The sequence below is a fragment of the Mirounga angustirostris genome, unplaced genomic scaffold (assembly GCF_029215605.1).
Source record: "Mirounga angustirostris isolate CCGP_5_RB_7025 unplaced genomic scaffold, mMirAng1.0.hap1 SCAF_8, whole genome shotgun sequence".
Lineage (NCBI taxonomy): Eukaryota > Metazoa > Chordata > Mammalia > Carnivora > Phocidae > Mirounga > Mirounga angustirostris.
The window spans coordinates 23,365,371-23,389,709 of record NW_026991716.1 but is presented as its reverse complement, the minus strand read 5'-3'; the positions used below and the strand labels follow the sequence as shown (position 1 = coordinate 23,389,709).

The window sequence follows — 24,339 nt, the reverse complement described above, 5'->3', positions numbered from 1 at the left end:
GCTGTTGAACCCCTCTAGTGAATTTGTCCATTCAGTTATTATAATTTTCAGCCCCAGGATTTGTTTGGTTTAAAAAAATAATAATGTGCACCTCTTTGTCGAGACTCTTATTTTCTTCACGTACTGTTTTCCTGATATCCTTTAGTTCTTTGGCCATGTTTGTCTTTAGCTCTTTTAAGGTACTCGACATTTGTTTTAAAGTCCTTGTCTAGTAAATCTGATGACTTTTTTTTTTTTTTGGAATTTTTTCTGGAATTTTTCCTCCTTTGAGTGGGCTATATTTTTCTGTTTCTTTGCAGACCTATGACCCTTTGTTGAAAATTGAGCACTTTTGCAAAAACGAGCCCCTCTTACACTGATGGGGAAGACCCTCTCTCACTGTGAGTCTTCAGATCAGCCCAGGAATTCTCAGATCTTTTCTAGGTATGCTTCCTGTCTAGGCCTGTGTTTGTTTCTCTTTTTTTTTTTTTCTTTTTAATTTTCCCTCAGCTGCTTTTAAATGTCTTAATTTCCTGAAGAGTCTCCAGCTTCTTCTCAGGGCCTTAAGTGCTCTATTGGATTCCTTTTTTGTGATCTCCTTCCTGGCACCTGAGGGGCTGTAGTCAGCCTTACCTTTCAAGTGTTTGTGCGCGCTGCCTCTTGGGGTTTCTTATCTCACATCCAAACTATGCCAGCATCTCCCTCCTGAACTGTGAGTCAGGCAAGACAGCAACCAGTCCCTCAGATGGCCTGCACATGGCCAGAAGGTTGCGAACAAGTTCCACTCTGCTCCTTCTATCCCAAGGGAGGGAGCTGGGAATTAGGTGAATTTCTTCCAACCCCACCATGCAGGGTAGCGGTGGGGCGGGGGATGGGGGGTGGGGAGGGGAGTAGGGGTAAGAACACCACACAATTTCCTACAAGTTTCAATGTAATTTTTCTTTGTTGGACATTCACTTGTTTGCTGTAGATGTTTAGTTTCTGTAGTTTGATGCTTCTATGGAGAAATGAGGGTATTTAGAAGAGCAAACTATTCCATGCCAGTTTGGTAGCTGCTGAAATTATGCCCTCGTCCTTGTCACTAGATATGGCTCTAATCAAAACCCAAAGTTGCAAGGACTGTTAAGGCGGCTTGTGGGTATGCCTTTTATAACATACCACGTTACACAAGAACAAAGACTACGTAGTAAATAATTATGTGATAACTGATCCAGAACACTGCTTTTATTTCCAGTGAAATAACCCAGTTTTCCCTTCATGGCTTTTTTATTAAATTATAGGGTTTAGTGGAACTATTATTGTTGTTTCTTTTCTTTTGTGTGTGTGTTTCTTTTTTAATACTACTACTGTTCTATCTGCTTGCTTGCTAGGTGGTTGAAAAAGAACATGCAACCCACCGAAGACCTTCAGTCAGTGATCCAGAGGCTGTCGGTGTTTGGGCCTATTAAGTCCGTCACCCTCTGTGGACGGCAAAGTGCTATCGTGGTGTTCAAAAATATGACTTCAGCTTGCAATGCTGTGAATGCTTTTCAAAGCAGGACCCCAGGCGCAATGTTTCAGTGCTCCTGGAAACAAAGATTCATGTCGAAAGACGTAAGACTCCCTGTGACCCAAATCCTATGTAAATTCTTAAAGCTTGTGGTACATAACTGGTTTGTCATCGGGGCTCTAGTGAAATATGAGAACCATAAATGGTATGTTAGCACTGAGAAAAGGCACAATTTATTTAGTCCGAGTACTGGATCAGAAATGACAGCACATCCCTTCCTTTGAAATGCGTAACTCTGCTGTAACAGCATCACAGCTTGGCTTTTTGGGACAAGAAGTTCATGACTGCATTCACGCATTCGTCTGACAGCCATCTTTCCTGGAGGATGCTGCTTTCTTCAGCATTAATAGCGTGCAGCTTTTCCTTCTCGTGATTTCTGATGATCTGTTTCGAAATACGCATGGCCTGAAAACACAAAACCAACAATAAGGTTAAGGGCATTCCAGAGGGAATGGGATTATTCCATAGTGCTGATTTTTGTTTCTCCATGGTTCATGGAATCCTGTCACACCCTCAGATGTATGTGTAACATAGGACAGTGCTTCTCAAACTTTAATGTGCATATGATTCATCTTGGTAGACATGGGAGAGGGCCTGGGAGCACACATTTCTAAAAAGCCCCAGAGAGACTAAAGCTTCTGGTTCCAGGACCACATTTTGAGCAGAAAGAATATAAGAGCAGTCAGTCACGAGTTACCACATATAAAAACCAAAGTGCTACACAGTAAGAATCTCCTAACAATCAGCCTATCTGGCTTCTCACCTGGATTCAAGAATAAAAGTGCTCAGCAAATACTGCCCATCCTCCTCCTCAAAGTTATCCCCAGAAAGAACTGTCCCTCTCCCTTCATATGTATCATAGCAATAAAATGCCTATCTGAGAAGTTTTTTAAAAAATCAGTACTTCTGACATTATTATGGTTATTTTTAATCTCAAATTTAGATGTGCTTACAGCCAACCAAGGTATACCTTGTTTTTTAAAATGCTTATTATCTCTCTTTTTTTTTTTTTTAAAGATTTTATTTATTTATTTATTTGAAAGAGACAGAGATAGCGAGAGCAGGAACACAAGCAGCGGGAGTGGGAGAGGGAGAGCAGGCTTCCCGCGGAGCAGGGAGCCCGATGTGGGACTCGATCCCAGGACCCTGGGATCATGACCCGAGCCGAAGGCAGACACCCAACGACTGAGCCACCCAGGCGCCCTAAAATGCTTATTATCTCTTAAGGCAAATAAATTATTTCCATGGTTTCTACTAGGAAAAAAACCCCCAAAAAACAAAAGACAACACTAACATTCCTGGGGAGCTTTGAATATGCTTTCAGCCTGGTCCAAACTTCTTTCTCAAAGGTGCTATCAGGAAAAACTTCAGTAACAAGTCCTTGAGCATAGGCTTCTCCAGCGGTTAACTTCTTCCCAAAAATGAGCATCTCTACTGCCTGAAACGAAAAGCAAGATTAAGACATTAACTCAATGAAACACAGGTCAGTTAACCTCAGAACTAACTGTTTTCAGGAGACAGAGGGCAGTTCCCTTACGGTCTTCTGAGGTTGCCAGTATTTCTTGTTAAGGGAGAAACTGAAGACCTCAATAGGCAATGTTTTGCAAACTGTGCTGAGAGCATCTCAGGCTCTCTGGAAGGTTTGCAAGGATTTTTGCTTCTCTATGTGTCTGTGCTGGGAAGGCAAAAGCAGGGAGCCACAGGTCCGCAGAAAGGACCTGAAGCAGATGCTGATCCGGTAACCCACACAACTAGAAATTTCTGTTTTATACACTATAAACAATTACAAAAGAAAACAGAACTTAAAAAAAAAGGAAAATCCAGGTCACAGTGAATGCCAACCAAACTTTAGACACCCTAACTTTCAAACTTCCCTTCCTTGGAAACTGTATGCAGTGGTCCAGCTCTGACAGTTTTCTTTACCTGCACAGGTACTACTAATTAGTTCTACCTGACCAAAAGAAAGGGAGGAAGGACTATTCAGGAAGGGAGGAATATTCAGCTTCTAACAAAACTGAGCTCACTAAGCGGATATCCTCTGTATTTCCAGTTGTGCTTCTGGAAAAATATTATTTCATAGTCAAATGCCCTAAGCCTTAAGAGTTGGTTCTGCCCAACTTTTCAAAGTTAAAATCTGTAATAATGTGACAGAGTAATGAGCTTTAAAAACTATATATTTGCAACAAAAACCTAGCAGTCAATGAAAACAGGCTCCGTTCCAACCCCACCACGTTCAGACCTCCAAGAATTGGCTAAGCCTTCCCTTATCCCCGGCTACCCACTGTTCGGTCTCATCATGATTACCCTGGAGTCATGCACACTGAGCCTGGGCACCCAGGCTTCCGTAGACACGGGGACAGACCTGGGCAGCCACAGAACCCCTCTGGGAGCCTGAACACACGGCTAAACTTACTGAATGAAGAGGCTGCTATGACTGGAAGCAGCTCTGGAAGGCGTAAACCCCCAGGAGGACTCGCATCTGCTGGTACCTCCCATGACTCTCAAAGTCAAGATGTCATCTTATGGCTTCCAGAGGATGCTGTTCATCCACACAGAAATCAAGTGGGGCCGCGAGGTGGCACAGCCCTGGTCCTCTAATGACTCATGCCACACAGCAGTGGAGGACAAGGCACCGGGCACCCAGCTGCAAGAGCAGATCCTAGTCTGCAGAGTCATGGAGAGTTTCTAATTTTCCCTCACACCAGACATTTCCCATAGCCTAGCTCTTCTACATTTGGAAGTTTTAGAGTGGAGGAGCAAATAACTCACTTTTCTTCTGTCTATATTATCAAGGAAAAGAAAAGAGTATAGAATTACTTTTCGAACAGAGGTTATTTTTTTTTTTAAAGATTTATTTATTTATTTGAGAGAGAGAGAGTGCAAGTGGGGGAAAACATCTGAAATCAAGAGTCGGATGTTTAACTGACTGAGCCACGCAGGCTTCCCCAGAGGTTACTTATTACAACTTATTCTTAGGGTTTCCAAGAGTTACCTTGGCTAGGCCCATTATCTTCGGAAAAGTGTAAGAGGAACATCCTTCTGGAGTTTGGCCAAGGTGACTAAAAGGGGTGTGAAATGTTGCCTATTTGGAGAAAAAAGAAAAGAAAGACAATTACTTTTTGTATGTGATTTTTAAAAATCACTATTTGTATATATCCTCACAATACTTGAGAAAGTTTTTTTAAAAATTAGGATTGCTGTGGTATCATATACACACCAAGTTCACTCTCAGATAGGCAGCTTGGTGAGTTTTAATGAAGGTACACAGTTACGTAGCCACCACCATGTCAAGATGTAGAATATCTCCATCACCCCAAAGGGCTCCTTGTGCCCTCTGCAGTCAATCCATTCCTGTCACTACCAAACCACCACCGATCTGTTTTCTGTCCCCTGTTTTGCCTTCTCTAGAATGTAATATAAATGGAATCATACATTCTGTAGCCTTTGGTCCTTAGCATAAGACTTTTTGAGAGTCACCATGCTATTGTATTGGTAGCTTGTTCCTTGTCATTTCTGGGTAGAATTCCATTGTATGGACATCACAGTTCCTGTATCTATTCACCAGTTGAACCCACTGGTGATATTTCTAGTATTTTGGCTATGATGAGTAAGACCGTTAATGAAAATTTGTACACAGGTCTCTGCATGAACGTGTTTTCAGTTCTCTTGGGTAAATACTTAGTGGTAGAATTGCTGGGTTGTGTGGTAAATTGTGGTTTAAGACCAAAAGAATTTCCAACGTGGTGTATCATGTACCACTCCCCCCAGTTGCTCCAACCCCTTGCTAAACCTTGTTACTGTCAGTTGTTTTAACTCGAACCATCCTGGTAGGTGTGTAATAGGGTCTTGTGGTTTTAATTTACATTCTGTAATGACTAATGATGTTGAGCATCTTTTCATGTGCTTACTAGCTCTTTTTATATCTTCCTTGGTGAAGTAACTATTATAATATTTGCCCACTATTTTTAAGTTAGATTGGTTGTGTTTTTATTATCACGACATGGCTGGGGGGAGTGGTACATGATACACCTCTAGAGCCAGCCCTAGTTTTTTTTTGTTTGTTTTTGTTTTTTTTTTAAGATTTTATTTATTTATTTGAGAGAGAGAATGAGATAGAGAGAGCATGAGAGGGGGGAGGGTCAGAGAGAGAGGCAGACTCCCCGCTGAGCAGGGAGCCCGACGCGGGACTCGATCCCGGGACTCCAGGATCATGACCTGAGCCGAAGGCAGTCGCTTAACCAACTGAGCCACCCAGGTGCCCCTGTTTTTGTTTTTAAACAGACTCCATGCCCAGCATGGAGCCCAATGCGGGGCTTGAACTCATAACCCTGAGTAAGACCTGAGCTGAGATCAAGGGCTGGATGCTTAACTGACTGAGCTACCCAGGCACCCCTTGTTTTTTAAATTTTTTAAAGATTTATTCACCTATTTTAGAGAGAGAAAGGGAGGGAGGGCAGAGGGGCAGAGGCAGGGGAACAGAGAACCCCAAGCAGACTCCCTGCTGATCATGGATGCAGGGATGGATCTCACGACCCCGAGATCATAACCTAAGCTGAAACCAAGAGTCAGAAGCTCAACCGATTGTGCCACCTAGGTGCCCCCCTTTTTTTGATTTAAGAAATATTTTTGTGTATTTCTTGATCAATGAGAAGTCCTTACGAAAGGAAATTAATTTATACTTGACAATATGCATACAGAACATTTAGACTTCACTTCCCATTATCGGATCTGGTGCTATTTCTTAATGAATATTGTTAGAAGACATAAATATATAATATACGCAGTATATAAGTGAAAAGAAAAATATAAAATAAAAACTTACTAATGTCACCTATCACCCCCTCCCCCCAAAAGCAAGCTTATTCAAGAAGATGTACTGAGAAGTCACAGCCTAAGGAGGATAAGTGGGAAAGCGAAAGAAAACGCCAACCATAGCTAAAGGGCTGCCAACAGGTATGTGAAGAACTGACAGTAAGCAGCATTTAACTTATTTTCAGAAATAGAGCAGTAAATGTAATTAAGGGTCAGGCTCTGGCATCTGACTTCCTGGTGACTCTGGGAGCTTCTTAACCTCTTTGTGCCACAGTGAACTCTTTTGTAAAATGGAGACAAAAATACCTATCTCACAGGGCTGCTGTGTGCATTAAATATGTATCACGTGCATCAACAGAGTGCCTAGGATGTGGTGAGTACGCAAATACTATTTTTATGATTTCTACCCTTTTAGTACCTCATAGGGGAAATGTATAATTTGCTGACAAAGAAGCTAATGGGCATTGTTAACTCTTACCCACAATAAAGGATAATTTGGTTGTACGAGTGTTAAACCCACATTTAATATGGTATTTGTTTATGAAGCCAATAATGATAAATCCTATCAAACGCATTCCTCTTCACAGATTCTTTCTTCTGTGTCTTTCTCTGGTTTTAAGTTGAACCTTGGTTTAATTCAGTTGGTGAACTCTTAGTAGTGGTCAGTACTTGTCAAATATTTTACTCTGGGCCAAATGTTTTAGCATTGGAAGTATCTATGTACGCTTTCTTTCTATTTCAATTCCAATTTGTATCATAGAACCGAAATCCTAGAAACCTTGAAAATATGATGGATGTGACAGGCGTTTTGAATTCTGAGGGAGAACCAGGAGAATATTCAAATAGGATGATATATTTGCCCTCTAAGTACTGAAGAATGAGATCCCTAAGTTCAGGTCAGGAACTCCTGACCCCACCCCTGGTCAAGACCGGCTGATCAATCAGTCCTCTAACACACATGATGTGACCACAGCCTATTGATTTCTGCCTTTGAGCAGAAGCTTCCACCTATGAAGGTTAGGCAGCCTAGCACTTAGAATCTCATTTGCTATTTTCATGGGATAATTATTAAAAACATTTAGGTCTGACAACATGCCCAACCCCATCAAACTGTATCCAGTAAAAAAAAAAAAAAAATGAACTCCAGAGATAAGGGTCTTAAAATATGGTCATGTCTATTGGTAGGGAAAACACCTCCAAACAAAGCTAGGAATCTCTTCAGGGGTAAAAACCAAATGTTTCCACAAGGTTGTAGAGCAGGATATTGTACGACTGCATAAGAAAAAATTACTCTAAGAATCTGATAACCTTATAAGTGGTTCTTAGTTCTACAACAGAAGTTCTAAAACAAACGGTCATCACATCTTTGTTCATAATGACAGAACTGGAGACAGCCTAGGGTTCCAGGAGTCAGGGACCGGTTATCTGTGAGTGGTAAGATAAGAAGTGATTTTTAATTGAACCCTTTATGCTTTTCCACATTTTTCAAAATTTTATTCTACTACAGTATATATTAATACTGTAGTGAGAACAGAAATTAAAAATCAATGCAATGCAATGGTGAACACAAGGCTAAACTGTTTTGGCAAGTAACTTGAACTTCGATTTATTTATCTGCAAAAAAGGGAGTGAGGGTAGTTACTGCTTCAAAGTCCCTTCTTATTCAAAAATTCTAATATTCTTTTTTTTTTTTAAAGATTTTATTTATTTGACAGAGAGAGACACAGCGAGAGAGGGAACACAAGCAGGGGGAGCGGGAGAGGGAGAAGCAGGCTTCCCGCCGAGCAGGGAGCCCAATGTGGGGCTCGATCCCAGGACCCCGGGATCATGACCTGAGCCGAAGGCAGACGCTTAATGACTGAGCCATCCAGGCGCCCCAAAAATTCTAATATTCTAAAATTCTAAATTCCAGAATTTGTTTACTTGGAAAAAAGTATCAAATTATCCACTTGCAGAACATGCAAAAATGCTGTTCCCCCTGCCCCCCCGCCCTGATAGCAAGCTTTCAAGATCTCCTATTTTAGATTAATTGGAAAATCAAAATTTGAGTAACTGTTACGTAATTTGATTAGAATATAGAACCATAATAGTTGAGACAATGTTCACAACAATATTGGTGTTTAGGAAAACCAAAGTTAATAATGAAGGACAAATAAAACAAGTCGAATTAAACTAAGAGTAATTCTTTGGGAAAAAGGGAAATTTAGTCCATTCTACCATAAATCATGCAATCCATTTACTACCAGCCAACAATTAAAGAAAATTCAGAGGACCTCATTTTTACTTCATGACTTTCTACGTTTCTGGGGGCTGACTTACCCTGTCGGATGCATACACAAGATCAAATAGCCCGAGAACGGTGACGGATATTCCCACAGCTGGACCATTGACCACTGCAACCAGAGGCTTAGGAAAATCTATGAAACAGTCTACAAAATCCCTACAGAAATGGAAATACAAAAGCAGAGTTAAATGAGCTGGAGGGGATTATGCTAAGTGAAATAAATCAAGCAGAGAAAGACAATTATCATATGGTTTCACTCATATATGGAACATAAGGAATAGCATGGAGGACCACAGGGAAAGGGAGGGAAAACTGAAGGAGGAGAAATCAGAGAGGGAGACAAACCATGAGAGATTCTGGACTCTGGGAACCAAACTGAGGGTCACAGAAGGGAGGAGGGTGGGGAGATGGGGTAACTGGTGATGGGTATTAAGGAGGGCACGTATGGTGATGAGCACTGGGTGTTATATGCAACTAATGAATCACTGAATGCTACATCAAAAACTAATGATGATAATAACATGCTGGCTAGTTGAACATAATAATAACAATAAAAAAATGTCCCAACGTGGCATGACTGAAGTACAATGAGGAAGACAGCATGAGTCTGAAATGAACTCTGGCCAGCCTGGATATCCATCTGGATGGCATCTGATGGAAACTCATAGACTGAATCTTCTAAGCTTGACCTTGGTTCAACCGTGTATTCTGGGTAACCAGGTCAGGGCTATATGTCAGCTGCAGACTTGGAGATTAGGAAGGCTGGCTGAGCATATACAAGAGCTGCAATATTACGGCTTTGTGGGAATCAGGAACCCCGTAGCGATACATGAGTTAGGAGGAGAGAGGCCTTCATGTTCTCTGTGCTGAAACTACTTCACATGTCCCATTACCAGCAATCATGGAAATCATGCATTCCTCTGGCCGAATGAGAACTGGCTAAATCTCTCTGCTTCAATAGGAGAGAACTTTTTTTTTTCAACTGTAGTTGACTTTTATGCTTTCTGATCGAATCTCATGTAGAGCAGCAGGATGAATGGGTAACAGAAGTTAAAGTGATAGAATAAATGCCCACATATTGATAGAGGCGGTCTGGAGAAATATGCTTGTCCAAAGCCACATTAATGACACTGACACAAAGAAGCATTTATCTTACTTCTGCTGCACGAAATACCACTTTGAGGAATATGAACGAGTCCGCTGGGTTCAGACAAATGTCACTCTTACCTCAGTAAAATGGCACCATTTTTAGCTTTCTCCTCTACTCCACCAGGGGGAATATCAGTGAAATTGGTCAGATCATTTCCACTAGAGTAATAATCACCACTTCCTGTAAATAAAATCAACAGATTCACCATTCATTCATTCTGTCCATTACTGAGTATCTGCTATGTGCCAGGCTCTCTAGCAAGCACTGGAAATACATCGGTGAACCAGCCATGGCTCTTGCCCTAATTTACAGACAGGTGAGTAAGCTGGACATTGATTTAAAAACATACAAACAAATGTAGGTAATGCAACTCTGATACAAAGGGAAAGTACTCGATGATGATATGAGAGTGTGTAACAGGGGATCTGTTCTAACCTGGAGGTTTAGGGAGGGATGTTTCTAAGGAAGGAACAACTGAACTGAGACATGAAGGACAGGCAAAGTTAGCTAGAAGAAGAAGGGTAGGAAGAATTCATGCAGAGGGAACAGCATGTGCAAAGGTCCTATGAAGGGGGTAACTCTGGCCACTGTGCCAGAGCAGAATAAGCCAGAGGGGAAACTGGTGTAGGATGAGGACAGGCAGGATAGTCCATGTAGGGCTTTGCTGACCCATTAAGAAGTTTTGACTTTTAGGGCGCCTGGGTGGCTCAGATGGTTAAGCGTCTGCCTTCGGCTCAGGTCATGATCCCAGGGTCCTGGGATCGAGTCCCGCATCGGGCTCCCTGCTCCTTGGGAGCCTGCTTCTCCCTCTTCTTCTCTCTCTCTCTGTCTCTGTCTCTCATGAATAAATAAATAAAATCTTTAAAAAAAAAAAAATTAAAAAAAAAAAAAGAAGTTTTGACTTTTATTCTAAGAGCCACTGAAAGTGTTTTGTGTTAAAGCATAATTTACATACAAGAACACCAATTTTAAACACTCAGTTCAATGATTTTTGATGATGGCAAATACCTGCGTGATCACCATCTGAAACAAGATATAGGAACATTCTACCATCCCAGAAAGTTCCCTTAAGCTCCTTTCCAGCCATCCCACCCCGCCCTGCCCTGACACAACCACTTTCTGACTTCAATCACCACAGAATGTTTTTGCCTATTTTAGAAATTTTATAAATGGAATTCTATAGTATGTACTCTTGTGTCTGTATTCTCTTTGCTGAACTGTGCCTTAAAGATTTACCTATATTCTCGTATCAGTTCTTCATTCCTTTATATTGCTGAGTAATATTCCATTGTATGACTAGTCAACAATTTGTTTATTCACCTGTTGGTGGACATGAGTTGTTTTTGGCTCCTGTGAATTGGATTACAAATCATTCTGTGGATACATGCTTAATTTATCTGAAGTAATTGCTTAGGAGTGGACTGATATGCCGCTGAGCTGGTATGTTTCACTCCATAAAAAGCTGCCAGTTTTCTGAAGTGATCTCATATTAGAAATGTGTAGAGGTTCTAATTGCTCTGCATCATCACCAATATTTTGTATTGTCTGTCTTTTAGATTTTAGTCATTCCAGTGGGTGAAATATCTCATTGTGATTTTAATTTGCATTTCTTTGAAGCCTAATAATTTTGAGCACCTTTTCATGTACTTATTGGCAATCTGTGTTATCTTCTTTTATGAGGTGTCCAAGTCCTTTATCTAGTTTTTAAATCTGGTTGTTGTTGTTATTAGTTTCTAAGGAGTTCTTTATATATTCTGAGTAATAATCCTTAATCAGATTTATGTATAACAAATATTCCTCCTACGCCAGCCTGTAATACCTATATATTCATTTTCTTACTATTGTCTTTGATAAGCAGATATTTTAAATTCTGAGGAAGTCCAAGTTGTAAATTGTTTCTTTTATGGTTAATGCTTTTTGTGTCCTGTCCAAGAAATCTCTGCCCACCTCCAGGTCACAAAGATATTGTTTTCTTCTAGAAGCTTTATGTTTCTGAGTTTTATGCTTATATAACTTTCAAATTAATTTTTGTATAGGGTGTAAGATGGGGTTGAAGTTCATTTCCCCCATATGAATATTTAGTTGCTCTGGCATCATTTGTCACAAGATTTTTCTTTTTCCACTGAATTGTCTTGGTGCCACTGAAGAAGTTTTAAATGGAGGAGGAATAAGATTTTTATTTGGAAAAAGATTCTATTGGATGTAGTGAGATTGGATAAGGCAAGGGAGAGAGGAGGACAAAAGGGAATCAGAAAGATGAGAAAGGGTTTATTTCATTTCAGACAAGAGTCCACGGCGGCTTGGACTAGTGCAAAGGAGACAGAAAAAATGGCTGACTCCAGAGCTACTGATGAAGTGAAGTGGGACATGGGAGGAGAGAGAGAGACAAGGTCAATCATGAATGTTAGGATTCTGGTCTACATAACAGGGCAGATGTGAAACCACCCGCTGTCATCTGGAACACTGATAAAGCTCCAGAGAGAAAGATGTGGGAGGTGATACCTATGAGGAAGTGCCAGGTGGGCACATGGGTCAGGAGCCCTGGGGAGTGTCCTGACCAAAGATACCAAGGGAGGAAGCACCAGCATATGGACTTTTGTTGGAGAGTGGGCATGGATGTGGGGTCCAGGGAAAGAGAACAGTGCCCAGAACTAAGCCTTCAGGAACCCTCCCTTTGGATGGCCACGCAGAGGATGAATCTACAAAGGAGATCAGAGACAGCAGATCAGAGGGGCAGGCTGGAAGGGAAGGCAGGGAAGGCAGGGAAGACACAGGTTTAAGATGGGGGAAGAGTCTGATGAAGCCTAAGAAATGTCCCTGGATTTAATGATACAAAGGTCAGGGTGGGGATCTAAGCAAAAGGTAGAGACCACACTGGAATGGGCTCAAGGGCAAGTTTTAAAGGAAAAATTCAGAAGACATGTTTGTTTTGTAGTAGGGCTTTAGATAGTTATAGCTAGGGAACTGAGAAACAAAGAGCTATATTTGTTATCGACAGTATTTTAACATAATAAATTTGTTCTTTAATTTTTTCTTACATTACTATCAGGAGCAAATGGTATCATAAATAGTATTTTTGATAATTTCATGAGTAATAAAACTTCTTTTCCAAACACACTCTATGCTGGTCCTCAACGTATATATAAAAAGTTAACAGCTGAGCTTTTCTACGGACTCAAAACGGAAGTGATAGATGAGAGAAAAAAAAGAAAAGTACCTGAGAGCATTCAGGAAAAGAGGTAGAGAGAAAACCACAACCACTAAAGAATGATGTCATCAGAGGCCATAAAAAGGACAGACATTGTTAAAAATGCAACCAGAGGGGCACCTGGGTGGCTCAGTCGTTAGGCGTCTGCCTTCGGCTTAGGTCACGATCCCAGGGTCCTGGGATCGAGCCCCACATCGGGCTCCCTGCTCTGCGGGGAGCCTGCTTCTCCCTCACCCTCTGCTTGCCTCTCTGCCTACTTGTGCTCTCCCTCTCTCTCTGCTAAATAAATAAAGAAAATCTTAAAAAAAAAAAAAAAAGCAACCAGAGTACAGGATTGAGACTAGTGAGCAAAACAACAGAAGACAAGAGTTAAGAACTCGGAGAAAATAAAAGATAATAGTCCCAACAGTCCAGACATTCTCTTCTGTAACTAGAATTTCTTTCAAAAAGAACAGACCAATTGAAACAAAAACATTCAGAGATATTATCAAAGAAAACTTAAAACAAGGCGTTACTAATCAGTTTTAACAGGATACATATGTTCTATGAAAAAGTGATAAAGAACGGAAAGTATCCCCTGGTCTTCCAGGGGGAAAAAAAGATCTTATAAAAACCAAATTAATGGTAGCCTCAAACCTCTCCGGGGCGACATCCTAGGCTAGAAGACAATGGAGCACTACTTAACTGACCATATACTCGGAAAAGAGGTCTGTGGGATGTCGGGAAATGCATGCTCCCTTCCTCGACTCTCATAGGGGCAACCAACAGACCCTGTCCAAGGGGAATAATACAAGCTAGAGTTATTGATGGGTACCACACAAAGCTATAAAAGCAATTACTAAAAGCAGGGAAAAAACTTTCAAACCATGAGAAGTAAAACACACACTAAGGAAAAAACAGACCATGAAGTAAAAAACAGTCAAAGAAAGTATTCTAAGGAGTAACCATGTAAGATGCCAGAGCTAAAAGGTAACAGATCTGTCATATACATAAATCTAAACAGGTAAAGGGGCCTTTACAAAAAAAAAAAAAAAAAAAAAAAATTCAGACTGGATCAAAGAGGGAAAATCTAACAATGTGTTCTATGAGACACAGACTGTAAGGAGTAATTCGGAAAGATAGAAAGCTGAAAGGGTGGTAAAGGTTTGCCAGGCAAGTGCAAAGAGTACTGAGGCAGGTGTTATGGCATTACTATTTGACAAGGTTGACTTCAAGGCAAAAAGCAGTAAGTGAGACAAAAGATGACCATTTTATAATAACGGATAACCATTCACAAGTCTTTTAGTGTCAATAAGATAAAAACTTGCTTTAAAGCAATTTGTTTTTTTGACACGAAGGAGACACTGAAAGAAACATAATAGCAATAAATGCCTTTACGTTACTTTTTTCAGTCTAAGATTAATTAGAAGACAAAAACAGAAATGGGGGAATCTTAACATAAATTAGAAAGGTCAGTCTAACTGATATATTTTTAACTCTATACCTTAAAAGAATGAACTTATTTTTTGAATAGTTCCTGGATGATATAAAAAATTGGCCATTTTCCAGTTCTTTATCTTCAAGGTAGAGAGTTCCATATGGAGCAATATACATAAAACTTAATAGGTTTTTTTTAAAGATTTTTTATTTATTTATTTGACAGAGACACAGCAAGAGAGGAACACAAGCAGGGGGAGTGGGAGAGGGAGAAGCAGGCTTCCCATGGAGTAGGGAGCCCGATGCGGGGCTCGATCCCAGGACTCTGGGATCATGACCCGAGCCGAAGGCAGATGCCCAAGGACAGAGCCACCCAGGCGCCCCACTAAACTTAATAGATTTTTTTTTTTTTTAAGATTTATTTATTTGCGAGAGAAAGAATGAGAGACAGAGAGCATGAGAGGGAGGAGGGTCAGAAGGAGAAGCAGACTTCCTGCTGAGCAGGGAGCCCGATGCGGGACTCGATCCCGGGACTCCAGGATCATGACCTGAGCCGAAGGCAGTCGCTTAACCAACTGAGCCACCCAGGCGCCCAAACTTAATAGATTTTTAAAAAAGTAAATCTAGTGGGGCGCCTGGGTGGCTCAGTCAGTTAAGCATCCAACTCTTGATTTCAGCTCAGGTTATGATCTCAGGGTTCTGAGATCAAGCCCTGCATCGAGCTCCACCCTGGCTTTGGGAGCCTGCTTAAGATTCGCTCTTTCCCTCCTCCTCTACCCGCCCCCCAAATAAATAAATAAATAAATAGTAAATCTAGTAAAACTGATCATCTCTGATTATAATTCAGTGAAGCCAGGAATCAATAACAGAAATGGAAAACCAAAAACCAACCAAATAAACAACAACAACAAAAACCTTTGTAGAAATTAAAGGAACCATCATTATTGGGGCACCCAGGCGGCTCAGTTGTTAAGCGTCTGCCTTTGGCTCAGGTCATGATCCCAGGGTCCTGGGATCGAGCCCCGCATCGGGCTCCCTGCTCAGCAGGAAGCCTTCTCTCCCTCTCCCACTCCCCCTGCTTGTGTTCCCTCTCTCGCTGTGTCTCTCTCTGTCAAATAAATAAATAAAATCTTAAAAAAAAAAAAAGGGAATTATCATTATCATGTAAAGCTTGGATCAAAGAGGAAATAGAAACCAAAAGTGAAGAATATATAGAAAATAACTATAGTAAAAGCACTATTTATCAAAACTTAACCTTTCAGTGTTCCCATGTATAAAAGAAGAGTAATTATAGGGCCTATCTTCACTGGGTTTGTTGAAAGCAAGCTTAGAAAAAAATAAAAATTTAAAAAAAATCTTTAAAAAGAATAGAGTATCTCAGTACTGGAAAATACCTCAGAGCTACTCAATTTCCTATCTGGTAGGAAATTCCCCCAAAAGAGAAATTATTAAGAAATCCAAGAAAATGTCTTACCTGTAAAAACAGTTATGGTAGAGTCATCCTTGCTTGCGGCTTCGAGTGCAAGCATGATTTCCTGATACATCTATGTGAAAGGGGGAAACGAGAAAAAGAAAGGAACTCTGAAAATGATAACCATTGCGTGGGATTCACTAAAAGTCAGTCTGTAAGCCTGTCCTCTGCAAAGCGCTAACTGTTAATGTTGGTTGCATTTACATAACCAAAAAGGCAGCCCAAGTTGAAAGGACTTTCATTCGTTTTACAGTTACTTGGTGTGTATCACGTGCCATGTGCGCTTGTGGACACTGGGGGATATATCCACCTTTCCCCAAAAGTGAACAAGTAAGACCTAGTCCTTGAGCCTTTGGAATTACTAGAGAGAGGGAGCTCTAAAGTGGGTGGAAAGTATGACATGGCAGGCAGACTGGAGGAAGCACTGACGTCTAGCATGGGTAGGACGGGAGGTGGCCAGAGGAAGATTTCCATGAAGCAGTTTGTCAGTTGGGACCTCAAAAAAGAGCACGTGTGTCCCAGGCACTCTGGAAAGTGTTAAAGGCTGGGATTTCAAGACACTCTAATGGTAGCCAAAGACAATAGGTCCAATATTTTAAATCAGCAACGTCTCTGAAAATCTTGGAGGTGTCGTTGTTATAGCTTTTAACGCACTGGTGCCCTTTCTACCTCAGATAAGACATCAGTGCGGGAGAGAATGATGAAGAGGGTTATTTATGGATACACAGACACTGAAAAAAAATATGGACTTGACATGATATGTGAGTAAAGGTGAAATCGTATTCACTGAGGGAGGGAACGAGGAAATAACTCCATTATTATTATGGTTATGATGACGCAGCATGACAGGGTATTTGGCCAGAGCTGGGATTAGGAGATGGATATATTAGGGTTTTGATTTAGGTTTTCCAGCTTATTAGTTATGTGAATTTGAGCAAGTTACTGCTTAACCTAATTATTTTATTGTTAGTATTAAAAGTAGGCTCCTTGTGGGATTTAAAGAAACCTCTGTGTGGAAAGGGCTGACACACACTAGGCACTCTGTAAAGAGTAGATGCTATTACTATCCTCCTCCTCATCACCATCATCACCATCATCACCACCACCATTATCACCACCACCATCACCTTCATCACCATCATCACCACCACCATCACCATCATCACCATCATCACCATCATCACCATCATCACCATCATAACCATCATCATCCCCATCACCACCACCATCATCACCAATCACCACCACCATCATCACCACCACCATCACCATCATCACCACCATCATAACCATCATCACCACCATCATCACCATCATCATCACCACCACCATCACCATCATCACCACCACCATCATCACCACCACCATCACCACCACCATCACCACCACCATCATCATCACAATCATCACCACCACTATCATCACCACCATCATCACCATCACCACCACCATCATCACCACCATCATCACCACCACCATCACCATCACCATCATCATCACCACCATCATCACCACCATCATCACCACCACCAACATCACCACCACCATCACCACCATCATCCCACCACCATCATCATCATCATCATCATCATCATCATCATCATCATCACCGTGATTACACAGAAATGAGGCAAGGGCAATGAAATTTTGAGGATCAAATGTTTTACTAAGTCAATGGCACATATCCAACTCCATGGAATTCTTATTTAACACCATTTTAAGTGATCACACTCTTTCTGCTACAATGTAGATGATAAACCCAATGGAAAGGGTTTTAGCCCCTCAAATTTTACTTGCAATTCAGCACCAAGCATCCAATTAATTCCCTATATTTTTTTCAAGGGTAAGAGGTAGAAGTGGTTATTTTTATTATCATTCTAGTTCAATGAAAGACTCAAAGGTCAAAGGAGCTCCTGTCAGGCGGCTCATTTGAAGCAGAGCTGGGTTATGCTATATTTAAGATGAAGGTCTTCTTTCCTTTCTCCCTCTACTTATATAAATAAAGGCCCATGCAACTTGAACAGTACTCACTCTCAAGTCTAAGTGACATGAGCAAAGTCTGGGGAATCCGGTCTATATCAACCTTGGAGAACCTCTACACCTATTCTCTTATATCAATGTATGTTTCATTTGTATTAATTTAATTTATTTGTGCTTCCATCATTAGGAAAGTTGCAGTGCTTTTTTGGGCACAGAGAACCTACCCAAAGCCAACAAATTCTAAATAACAAATGCCCAACTCAGTTGTATAAAGAAGTAGGCACCATTACTAATCCTCTTGCACAAATCAAATAAGAGATCACAAAAATAGCAATGATGCTGAAACATTCTAGCTGTTCAGTGAAACAGACAGAGGGAGGAAAGAAAAGCAGGACAAACTCCCAGGGCAGGTCATGTTACCTGTGTGTTCAGTGCATTCTTTTTGGCGGGACGGTTCAACATGATCTTTGTGATGTGGTCTTCAGAGGTGATCACCAGCGTTTCATACCCAGCTTGTTTTTTGTCTGCTTCAGGCTTCACTTGGCTAGAGGAGTCAGATGAAGACCTCAAACCAGACACCAAATCCACATAGTTTTGCCTAGCAGTTTCCTGAAGAGAAGATGACAAATAACTGCAGCCCATGGTCAACAAATAAGCACTTCGCGAAACTTACGACGCTAAGAAATGGCACCTTGCAATGAAGAAAGTAGAGAGGTCTGATTCAACAGAATCCAACCAGATCTCACAGGTTCCATCTACAATGGTTTAATAATGAGAAGCACTCATCTTCCTTCAGGAATATAGCAAGTAAAATAAAAGCAAAGTAGTAACTAAAATAAAAGCCAAGTAGCAAGTAAATTTACCTTGGGCAGACTGCCAAGAGCATTCCATGCATCCCATTTGGCATTATTGATCAAGTCGAACAGACCTGGTTTAGGTGTATTACAAGGCCCTTCAGTGGCCTGTGAAGAGGAGAGGGGCAATTATCAGTCAAATGTCCATGCAAACTGGAGTGTCAAATATTTAAGATCCATAAAATGGACAACTAGCGTGAATGCGCCTTCCCCTCCCAAACACTTTGAGAAGATACATAAATTCATCTTAACCTTCCCCTTGCACTGTCTTTGATGCTGCAGGTAAAAATACACAACAGAAAAGAGACTGGAGAAACAAAATGTGCCATCAGCTATCAGTCCCTAAAGTAAGTTATAAGTGCCTGCTTATGAAAACAATGCAAGGCAAGGGTTTTGGCAAAGTACTTTTTAAAAACGTCTAATAGTTCATTAGTTTTATACCGATGATCCCATTTTTCACACACAATCAAAATATTCACGCAAACCATCTTCAAAAGTAACCAGCCAACAAACATTTGGAAACCTACTGTATATTCTGAAAGCCCACTCAAAGATACAAAAAATACCACTTAATTCAGTGGTGGATTTCTGCCAACTGAACAGAGTCCTACTTGGGGTAGCAAGGATAGGAGAGTGTCAAAGCCACCGGCCTTCTGGAAACTTAAATGAAGGCCATGTAAATAGGAAGCATAAAAACAACTCAATTTTACTTGTTTGAGAGTAGGTGGAGTGAGTGTTTTGAGATGAGTATCCCATGCCACTTACATAGCCACATGTAAAAACTTCAAATCCTATAATTAGCTAAAAGAGGAAAGAAGAAAGAGGCTTTGAGAAACAAAGGCAGTGGAGGAGGCTTAGACTTTCCAAAGACAAAGAGACACCAGTCACCCTGCAAGAGGGAAGTGAGAGGCAACACGGTCCACAAGCCTCCTTCCCCAACCCAGCCTGGAGTCAGGAAACAATACTTCTCCCAGAATAGATGTGTAATAATGCACACGGAGTACTGCCCACCAGGGAAGCTCACTCAAGCCCTGGTGTTCAGAGTTCTCGTATGGGGCTCATGGTGTAGGCATGACTGAATACGCAGCCAGGAGCCCTGACTTGAAATCACATTGTTAGACTCTCAGGCCGACAAAGACACTCCTTAGCAGGCATGATCTTTTGAGGGCTTAGGGATTACCTCCCAGAAGTCAAGGGCAAAGTCCTGGCCTCTTTCTGAAATGTCAAATTCTTCACTGTACACACCCATAGGACACTAAGGGAGGCTGGTACCGATCATGGGAAGAGGAAAATAGATCACACACAGGAGCCCCAAACCAGCTGACTTCCCAAGGTTGTCTTTAGACATCACAACTTAAAAATTTTAGTTTTAAATTTTTGTTATACAAATTTTCAAACATGTAGAAAAGTAGAATATTATAATGAATTCCCAATACTCGACCTAACTCAGTAACTATCATTTTTTGGCCATACTTGCTTTGTCCATTCCTTCCCTTCCCCTTCCTTCCTCCCTTCCTTCTTTTTTTTTTTTTTTTTTGCTCATTTTGGTGAACCCCAAACGCCATGCTATCTCACCCCTACATATTTAGTGTGCATTCCTAAAGAACATCAACATTTTCTTATATAACCATGGTGCCATTAATAATAACTCCTAGGTATCACCTAATACTCAGTCCACATTCAGATTTCCCCAGTGGTCTCAAAAAATTTTTTTCAGTTGATTTTTTCTAATCAGAAGCCTTTGGTGGTTATCTCTTTTAAGTCTCTCTGACTCCAGAGTGATCCTGATACGTTACTTTTTGCCTTCACGGTACTGCAAAGACTAATGTACAAAAACTCTCATGTAGACACTCTTCAGAGGAAAGGCAGTAATACAAACCCTAAAAATATGAAAGCTGCATTTCAGTAAAACACACGGCAGATCTGTCTGAGGAGCCTTCTGCTCAAAATGTCTCTAAATTACGTCAGACCTCAGGCATTTACCTGCTTATAGAGCGCATAGAGTTTGAGCTTCACTTCATTTCCTGGGTCCTTCTTCAACAGCTTCACCTGATTCACTGCACTCTCAAAATCCTTCTGACTGGCTCCCATTGCTGTTTTGCTCACGTGCAGCTGAAGTGCTGGGACCTGCAGGGAACTGCAAACAGGCAGACTGATTTCTAATTGCTGCCAGTCCTTACATACCAAAATGCTCTGTTTCTCCTGAAATATGTTCTCTATACCTGCCCCTATACAAGCTGGCTGCAAATGGTTAGTGGTGTAGGGGCCAAGGGCAAACAGCCCCAAGATGGGCCATGTTGGCATGAGCAATATTTTGAGTTAAAAGCAAGCAAAGCCCAGCAGATGCAGGAAAAGCTCTCTGACTCCCCACCAACTGCTTAGGTTTACATTGGAAAGAAGAGCTTGTACTAGGAACAGTGCCATTAACAGAGATTCCCCTTTATCCAAGAAACTTATTTGTGTAATGGGACAATCTTTGTTTTCCCAAGATCTCCTCTCACCTTCCTGCTAATGGTCTTCCTCCACTTTGTATCCTCAGACTCCTAATCCCTCTCCTTAGCTCAGAATATAAGCTTCAAAATATAAGTCATGTAAGCCACCTGCTGCCCATCTTTGGAATTTCATGTCTATGTGGATTCCCCATATGTATGAAACTAAATTTGATTTTCTCCCGTTGATCTGTCTCTGTCAATTTGATTCTTAATCCAGCTAGAAGGACCTTGAAGGGCAGAATAAATCTCTTCCTTCCCAACAGTGGTTTTCAAAATGATCCCCCCGCTCAAAAAAAAAAAATCAATACAGAGGCTAACTGTAGTAATCTTAAAATAAAGGAAAAGGAAGTTACAATCCAGCACAGCATTTGTAGCAATTCAAATTACTGATAAAAGCTTCGAGAACCTGAATGGCCATGTAAATTTTGCCACAGGCAAGAAAGTAAATGAAAAGCACTGCGAAATGGAAGTGAGCAGGAGACTGAGCCTGAAGAGGTCAGCTGTACAGAATTTGGTCCTTTGTGTCCTAAGGGCCAGAAATCCTGTCTGCCCTCACTGACGGTTAACAAAGTATAAACTATTATCAGGTCAATCCTTTCTGTTCAGCAAAATGTGTGTCCCAACATACAGGTGGAAGTGATGTAGGAAAGAAGGTGGGATTCAGGGCCTACAGCCAAGAAAGAATTCTTGAGACGTCTTTGGTGCATAAAGGTGGTTTTATTAAAGCATGGGGACACGACCCGTGGGTCAAGAGGATGGCTGATTATACACTTTCAAGTTGGGAGGGGGTTAGGGGTAGCCTAAGTCTCTAAGGAATTTTGGAAGCAAGGTTTCCAGGACCTTGAAGGGGCTAGCTATTGTTAGGAAAAGGTCATTTATTACTGTCTAATAAAACCTTAGTCATGAGACCCTTCAGATGTATATCGGTGAGTCATAAGCTTGGGGGGTGATTGTCAACACGTATCTTGGGGGGTAGAGATAAAGGACATTTCCAAAGGAATTTTTATATGTTAAAGTAGACTAACAGGACCCTGGGGGTGGGGCTAAGATTGCCTTTTGCCCTTAGCAAAGTATTAACATCCAGGCAGCTGAGTTCCTAGAGGAAGGTCACTCTGCCTGTTTCAAGGACTTGTCAGTGGGCTGTAAGTGGTAAGGAAATTTAATTTTTCTTCTGCCTTTGTTTCCCACATCAGAAGGAGGGGAGAATGGGTTAGGATACAAGAAATGTTCAAAAAGACGGATGAGCTGTTGTTGGCATTCCAGACAAAGAGCCACTTCCTAGTAGGTGGGGGACCTACCCAGGCAAAATCTAACCCCTGTGGCTGCTAGTCTGTGAAGCTGCCCTGAACAGACATAACTAAATACTCACCCCAGGAAGCTGAACCAGCCAGCTAGGAGGAGACCAGAAACAGCAAGCACAACCAGGTACGGTGTTTAGTAGGCAGAGGAAAAGAAAATTTCAGTGCACAGTACTGGGGCCACAAGCAAAAAACTGAAGTTCACAATGATGACCCTGGCATATAAAGTTAAAGTTAATGGGATCAAAGATGATTAAAATAATACAGTTTTAATAACGCCCACACCTGATGTATCACTTCCTCTGCAATAATATGCCTTTCAAAGCCTATAAAGAACCCTAGGTTCAAACTCTGAAATACTAGTAATTCAATAAAGTCTTCAATAATTTTTATATTAAGTAACTGAATTCGTTTCTTTCCAAAAAGGGAAAAACTCTGCATCCTACGTGATGCATGTGAAGTTCCCAACAGAAAGGAAAGCAAAATGTCTATTAGAAGGCCTCAATGTGCAAGTTCTCACAAATAAAGTGAGTTTTAAAAAAAATGACAGAACACTACCGTTTAATATATAAAATCGGGAAAATCATTCTTAACTCCACCACCTCAATTTTTACATAGATTGTGTATGCCGTCACTTCACATTACAGAAGTGTTCCCCAGGAAGCAAAGAGTTTAACCCCCCCTGACGATAACGGCTTGCGTTTCTACAGCATTCAGCAGAGAAGCCAAGCGTGCTTACATGTTCCACCGCGTTTTAGCAAACTACGGTGGCAACCTCGCGGCAGCCAGGGCGGCGACGTGCACCCGAGGGCTGGGTGGCGCGTGGCCCGAGGTGAGGGCTGAGGGCAGCTCAGGCCCCCCCCCGCGCGTCCATCCGGACAATTTCGGGCCCAGCCGAAGAAGAGGGCGCGCGTTTAAGGACACTTGCCTTCACTCTCTCCCGGGAAAACCGTAAAAGCAAAGCCCTGTTGCTACCGGGACAAGATAAGAGAGAGGGCACCTCCCACGGATGGCGACCGCCTCTGGACGCCGGGGTCCCACGGGCGACCTTGGACCCCCGGCTCGGCACTTACCTCCTGACCGCTCTCAGGCAATAGCACCGGGCCAGTCGGCCGCTTGGCCCCACCACGGCCATGGCTGACCCGAAAGCTGGGGCGGGGACAGCATTCGGGGGCGGTATTTAGAACCTGGATGGCCCGGAGGCGATGGGGCGGGGAGCGGAGCGGGACACGATAGGTCAGAATGGGGGACGGGGCGGGACGGGGGCGGTACCAGCGCCCAGGGTGACGCCGGGACGGGGGGCGGGGGGAGGGGAAGAGAGAGAGGAGGACGAGGAGGAGGGGGAGGAGGAGGAGGGGGAGGAGGAGGAGGGGGAGGAGGAGGAGGGGGAGGAGGAGGAGGGGGAGGAGGAGGGGGAGGAAGAGGGGGAAGGGGAGGAGGAGGAGGAATGGGGAGGAGGAGGAGGGGGAGGAGGAGGAGGAATGGGGAGGAGGAGGAGGGGGAGGAGGAGGAGGAGGGGGAGGAGGAGGAAGAGGGGGAAGGGGAGGGGAGGGGGAGGAGGAGGAGGGGGAGGAGGAGGAAGAGGGGGAAGGGGAGGGGAGGAGGAGGAGGAAGAGGGGGAAGGGGAGGGGGGGAGGAGGAGGAGGACGAGGGGGAAGGGGAGGGGGAGGAGGAATGGGGAGCGTCGCTGGGATTAAGGTGGGCTGTATGGACGCGCATCCACTCCGGGCGGGAACCGGAAAAACAGAGCTTGGAGGCGCAGGCCGTCCGAGCTTCTCGGGGTGCGTTCGGAGCAGCGAAGGTGTGTAATGGGAACACTGGAACTCTGCCAGCGCTGGGGCGGTCG

At 42.4% G+C, this 24,339-nt stretch overlaps 1 protein-coding gene and 1 pseudogene across 3 annotated transcripts; both read right to left on the bottom strand.

Moving 5' to 3' along the window:
- Window positions 1–24,339, bottom strand: part of LOC123837500 (tigger transposable element-derived protein 1-like) — a 243,167-nt pseudogene that overhangs the window by 115,594 nt on the left and 103,234 nt on the right.
- ECI2 (enoyl-CoA delta isomerase 2) lies at window positions 1,675–23,719 on the bottom strand. 3 transcript variants are annotated; one of them, XM_064597248.1, is made up of 11 exons: window positions 23,567–23,696; window positions 22,565–22,708; window positions 20,687–20,840; window positions 18,713–18,811; window positions 18,270–18,458; window positions 15,873–15,942; window positions 9,852–9,954; window positions 8,660–8,780; window positions 4,521–4,610; window positions 2,823–2,966; window positions 1,675–1,933 (listed from the first exon to the last, which is right to left on the bottom strand). In XM_064597248.1, exons 3-11 carry the CDS (start codon window positions 20,792–20,794, stop codon window positions 1,778–1,780), a joined length of 1,080 nt encoding a protein of 359 aa, XP_064453318.1. In that variant the 5' UTR covers window positions 20,795–20,840; window positions 22,565–22,708; window positions 23,567–23,696; the 3' UTR covers window positions 1,675–1,777. The 3 variants fall into 3 exon arrangements, with proteins under 3 accessions (XP_064453318.1, XP_045722397.1, XP_045722396.1); XM_045866441.3 differs by having other exon boundaries at window positions 22,565–22,586; window positions 23,567–23,652; XM_045866440.3 differs by lacking the exon at window positions 22,565–22,708 and having other exon boundaries at window positions 23,567–23,719.